General features: G+C 36.8%; 3 protein-coding genes across 7 annotated transcripts in view; all 3 read left to right on the top strand.

The window, feature by feature from the left end:
• The window catches only part of LOC137368600 (uncharacterized), a gene marked incomplete at both ends in the record, with an annotated part of 4,995 nt that extends 1,248 nt beyond the window's left edge, over window positions 1–3,747 (top strand). Inside the window, 3 exons of the mRNA XM_068028746.1 lie at window positions 166–1,209; window positions 2,462–2,631; window positions 2,845–3,747. Coding sequence (XP_067884847.1) covers window positions 166–1,209; window positions 2,462–2,631; window positions 2,845–3,747 — 2,117 coding nt within the window. The remainder of the gene's footprint in view (window positions 1–165; window positions 1,210–2,461; window positions 2,632–2,844) is intronic.
• LOC137369315 (uncharacterized) overlaps window positions 1–5,000 on the top strand; it is a 265,372-nt gene that overhangs the window by 169,310 nt on the left and 91,062 nt on the right. The window lies entirely within an intron of this gene.
• LOC137369324 (uncharacterized) lies at window positions 3,961–4,626 on the top strand (the record flags this gene model as incomplete). Its single annotated transcript, XM_068030372.1, has 1 exon — window positions 3,961–4,626. A coding segment is annotated over one exon (666 nt), but the record flags the coding sequence as incomplete, so codon positions are not given.

Below are 5,000 nucleotides of genomic sequence, written 5' to 3'. Positions count from 1 at the left end.
CTTCATCATCTTCATCTTCATCTTCTTCATCTTCATCTTCATCTTCTCCTTCTTCTTCATCTTCTTTATTTTCTTCATCATCTTCTTTTCCATCTTCTTCTTCTTCATCTTCTTCTCCTTCTTCTCCTTCTTCTTCTTCTTCTTCATCTTCATCTCCTCCTTCTCCTTCATCTTCATCTTCTTCTTCATCTCCTTCTTCATCTTCTTCTTCATCTTCATCTTCTTCATCTTCATCATCTTCTTCATCTTCTTCATCTTCTTCATCATCTTCATCTTCATCTTCTTCATCTTCTCCTTCTCCTTCATCGTCATCTTCATCTTCATCTTCTCCTTCTTCATCGTCATCTTCATCTTCTCCTTCTTCATCTTCATCTTCATCATCTTCATCTTCATCATCTTCATCATCTTCATCTTCATCTTCATCATCTTCTTCTTCATCATCTTCGTCTTCATCATCTTCATCTTCATCTCCATCATCTTCATCTTCATCTTCATCTTCATCATCTTCTTCTTCATCTTCTTCTTCATCTTCATCTTCTTCATCTCCATCTCCTTCTCCATCTTCATCTTCTTCTCCTTCTCCTTCTTCTTTATTATCTTCTTCATCTTCATCTTCTCCATCTTCATCACCGTCTCCTTCTCCTTGTTCTGCTTCATCATCTTCATCTTCATGTTCATCTTCTTCTTCATCTTCTCCTTCTTCTTCATCTTCTTCTTCATCTTCATCTTCATCTTCATCTTCATCTTCATCTTCATCTTCTCCTTCTCCTTCTCCTTCTCCTTCTCCTTCTCCTTCATCTTCATCTTCATCTTCATCATCTTCATCTTCATCTTCATCTTCATCTTCTTCATCTTCTTCATCTTCTTCATCTTCATCTTCATCTTCTTCATCTTCATCTTCATCATCTTCTCCTTCATCTTCATCTTCATCTTCTCCATCTTCATCTTCATCTCCTTCATCTTCATCTTCATCTTCTTCTTCTTCATCTTCTTCATCTTCTTCTTCATCTTCTTCTTCTTCATCTCCATCTTCATCTTCATCTCCATCATCATCTTCATCTTCATCTTCATCTTCTTCATCATCTTCATCTTCATCTTCATCTCCTTCATCTTCATCTTCATCATCTTCTTCTTCATCTTCTTCTTCATCTTCTTCTTCATCTTCATCTTCTTCATCTCCATCTCCTTCTTCTTCTTCATCATCTTCATCTTCTTCATCATCTTCATCTTCATCTTCATCTTCATCTTCTTCATCATCTTCATCTTCGTCTTCTTCATCTTCATCTTCTCCATCTTCATCTTCTTCTCCTTCTTCATCATCTTCATCTTCTCCTTCTTCTTTATTATCTTCATCATCTTCATCTTCATCTTCTCCATCTTCATCACCGTCTCCTTCTCCTTGTTCTGCTTCATCATCTTCATCTTCATGTTCATCTTCTTCTTCATCTTCTTCTTCATCTTCTCCTTCTTCTTCATCTTCTTCTTCATCTTCTTCATCTTCTTCATCTTCATCATCTTCATCTTTTCCATCTGCATCTTCTCCTTCTCCTTCTCCTTCTTCATCTTCATCTTCATCTTCTTCATCTTCTCCTTCTCCTTCTCCTTCTTCTTCATCTTCTTCTTCTTCATCTTCATCTTCTTCTTCTTCTTCTTCTTCATCTTCTTCATCTTCTTCTTCATCTTCTTCATCTTCATCTTCATCTTCTCCTTCATCTTCATCATCTTCATCTTCATCTTCTTCTTCATCTTCTTCATCTTCTTCTCCTTCCCCTTCATCTTCTTCATCTTCTTCTCCTTCCCCTTCATCTTCTTCATCTTCTTCATCTTCTTCATCAACTTCATCATCTTCTTCTCCTTCTCCATCTTCATCTTCATCTTCATCTTCTCCTTCTCCTTCATCTTCATCATCTACATCTTCATGTTCATCTCCTTCTTCTCCTTCTTCATCTTCATCATCTTCTCCATCTTCATCTTCTTCTCCTTCATCATCTTCATCTTCATCATCTTCATCTTCATCTTCATCATCATCTTCTTCATCTTCTTCCTCATCTTCAATATTCATCATCTTCATCTTCTTCTTCATCTTCATCTTCATCTTCTCCATCTTCATCTTCTTCTTCTTCTTCATCTTCTTCATCTTCATCTTCTTCATCTTCATCTTCTTCTCCTTCATCATCATCATCATCATCTTCTTCATCATCATCATCTTCTTCATCTTCATCTTCATCTTCATCTTCTTCATCTCCTTCTCCTTCATCTTCTTCATCTTCTTCATCTTCATCTTCTTCATCTTCTTCATCTTCTTCATCTTCTTCTCCATCTCCTTCTCCTTCTCCTTCTCCTTCTCCTTCTCCTTCTCCTTCTCCTTCGTCTTCTCCTTCTCCTTCATCTCCATCATCTACATCTTCATCTTCATCTCCTTCTCCTTCTTCTCCTTCTTCATCTTCTTCATCTTCTTCTCCTTCTTCTTCATCATCTTCATCATCATCATCATCTTCATCTTCATCTTCATCATCTTCTTCATCTTCATCTTCCTCATCTTCTTCATCTTCATCTTCTTCCTCATCTTCTTCATCTTCATCTTCATCATCTTCATCTTCATCTTCATCTTCATCTTCATCTTCATCTTCATCTTCTCCTTCTTCATCTCCATCTTCTCCTTCTTCATCTTCATCTTCATCTTCTTCATCTTCATCTTCTTCTCCTTCTTCATCTTCTTCATCTTCATCTTCTCCTTCTTCTTCTTCATCTTCATCTTCTCCATCTTCATCTTCATCTCCTTCTTCTTCATCATCTTCATCTTCATCATCTTCATCTTCTTCATCTTCATCTTCATCTTCATCTTCATCTTCATCTTCATCTTCATCATCTTCATCTTCTTCTTCTTCTTCTTCATCATCTTCATCTTCATCATCTTCATCTTCATCTTCATCTTCATCTTCTCCTTCTTCATCTCCATCTTCTTCTTCATCTTCTTCATCTTCATCTTCTCCTTCTTCTTCTTCACCTTCATCTTCTCCATCTTCATCTTCATCTCCTTCTTCTTCTTCATCATCTTCATCTTCATCATCTTCATCTTCTTCTCCTTCATCTTCATCTTCATCTTCATCTTCATCTTCATCATCATCTTCATCTTCTTCTTCTTCTTCTTCTTCATCATCTTCATCTTCTTCTTCTTCATCATCTTCATCTTCTTCATCTTCATCTTCTTCTCCTTCTTCATCTTCTTCATCTTCATCTTCTCCGTCTTCATCTTCATCTCCTTCTTCTTCTTCATCATCTTCATCTTCATCATCTTCATCTTCTTCTCCTTCATCTTCATCTTCATCTTCATCTTCATCTTCATCTTCATCTTCTTCTCCTTCTCCTTCTTCATCTTCTTCATCTTCTTCATCTTCTTCATCTTCTTCATCTTCTTCATCTTCTCCTTCTCCTTCATCTTCATCATCTTCTTCATCTTCTCCTTCTTCTCCTTCTCCTTCATCTTCATCATCTACATCTTCATCTGCATCATCTTCATCGTCATCTTCTTCTTCTTCTTCTCCTTCATCTTCATCTTCTTCTTCATCATCTTCATCTTCGTCTTCATCTTTGTCATCTTCTTCTTCTTCTCCTTCATCATCTACATCTTCTTCATCTTCATCTTCTTCTTCTCCTTCTCCTTCATCGTCATCTTCAACTTCATCTTCATCATCTTCTCCTTCTTCTCCTTCTCCTTCATCTTCATCATCTACATCTTCATCATCTTCATCTTCGTCTTCTTCTTCTTCATCTTCTCCTTCTTCTTCATCTTCTTCATCTTCTCCTTCTCCTTCATCTTCATCATCTTCTTCATCTCCTTCTCCTTCTCCTTCATCGTCATCTTCATCGTCATCTTCATCGTCATCTTCATCTTCATCTTCATCTTCTTCTCCTTCTCCTTCATCTTCATCATCTACATCTTCATCTTCATCGTCATCTTCTTCTTCTTCTCCTTCATCTTCTTCTTCTTCTTCATCTTCATCTTCGTCTTCATCTTTGTCATCTTCTTCTTCTCCTTCATCTTCATCATCTACATCTTCATCATCTTCTTCATCTTCATCTTCTTCTTCATCTTCTTCTTCTCCTTCTTCTCCTTCTTCTCCTTCTCCTTCTCCTTCATCGTCATCTTCAACTTCATCTTCATCATCTTCTCCTTCTTCTCCTTCTCCTTCATCTTCATCATCTACATCATCTTCATCTTCTCCTTCTTCTCCTTCATCTTCATCTTCTCCTTCATCTTCATCTTCTCCTTCATCTTCATCTTCTCCTTCATCTTCATCTTCTCCTTCATCTTCATCATCTTCATCATCTTCTTCATCTTCTTCATCTTCATCATCTTCTTCATCTTCAGCTTCTCCATCTTCATCTTCATCTTCTTCATCTTCAGCTTCTCCATCTTCATCTTCATCTTCTTCTCCTTCTTCATCATCTTCTTCATCTTCTTCATCTTCATCTTCTTCATCTTCTTCATCTTCATCTTCTCCATCTTCATCTTCATCTTCTTCATCTTCTTCTCCTTCTTCATCATCTTCATCTTCTTCTTCATCTTCTTCTTCATCTTCATCACCATCTTCATCATCTTCATCTTCTCCTTCTTCATCTTCTTCTTCTCCTTCATCTTCATCTTCATCTTCATCATCTACATCTTCATCTTCATCTTCATCATCTACATCTACATCTTCATCTTCATCTTCATCATCTACATCTTCATCTTCATCTTCTCCTTCATCTTCATCTTCATCTTCTCCTTCTTCATCATCTTCATCTTCATCATCTTCGTCTTCATCTTCGTCATCTTCATCTTCTTCATCTGCCTCTTCATCTTCATCTTCATCATCTTCATCTTCAATATTCATCTTCATCATCTTCATCTTCATCATCATCTTCATCCTCATCTTCATCTTCATCATCTTCATCTTCATTTTCATCATCTACATCTTCATCTTCATCATCTTCATCGTCATCTTCTTCTTCTCCTT

Source organism: Heterodontus francisci, chromosome 4 (genome assembly GCF_036365525.1).
Source record: "Heterodontus francisci isolate sHetFra1 chromosome 4, sHetFra1.hap1, whole genome shotgun sequence".
Classification (NCBI taxonomy): domain Eukaryota; kingdom Metazoa; phylum Chordata; class Chondrichthyes; order Heterodontiformes; family Heterodontidae; genus Heterodontus; species Heterodontus francisci.
This window is presented reverse-complemented; position numbering and strand designations above follow the sequence as displayed.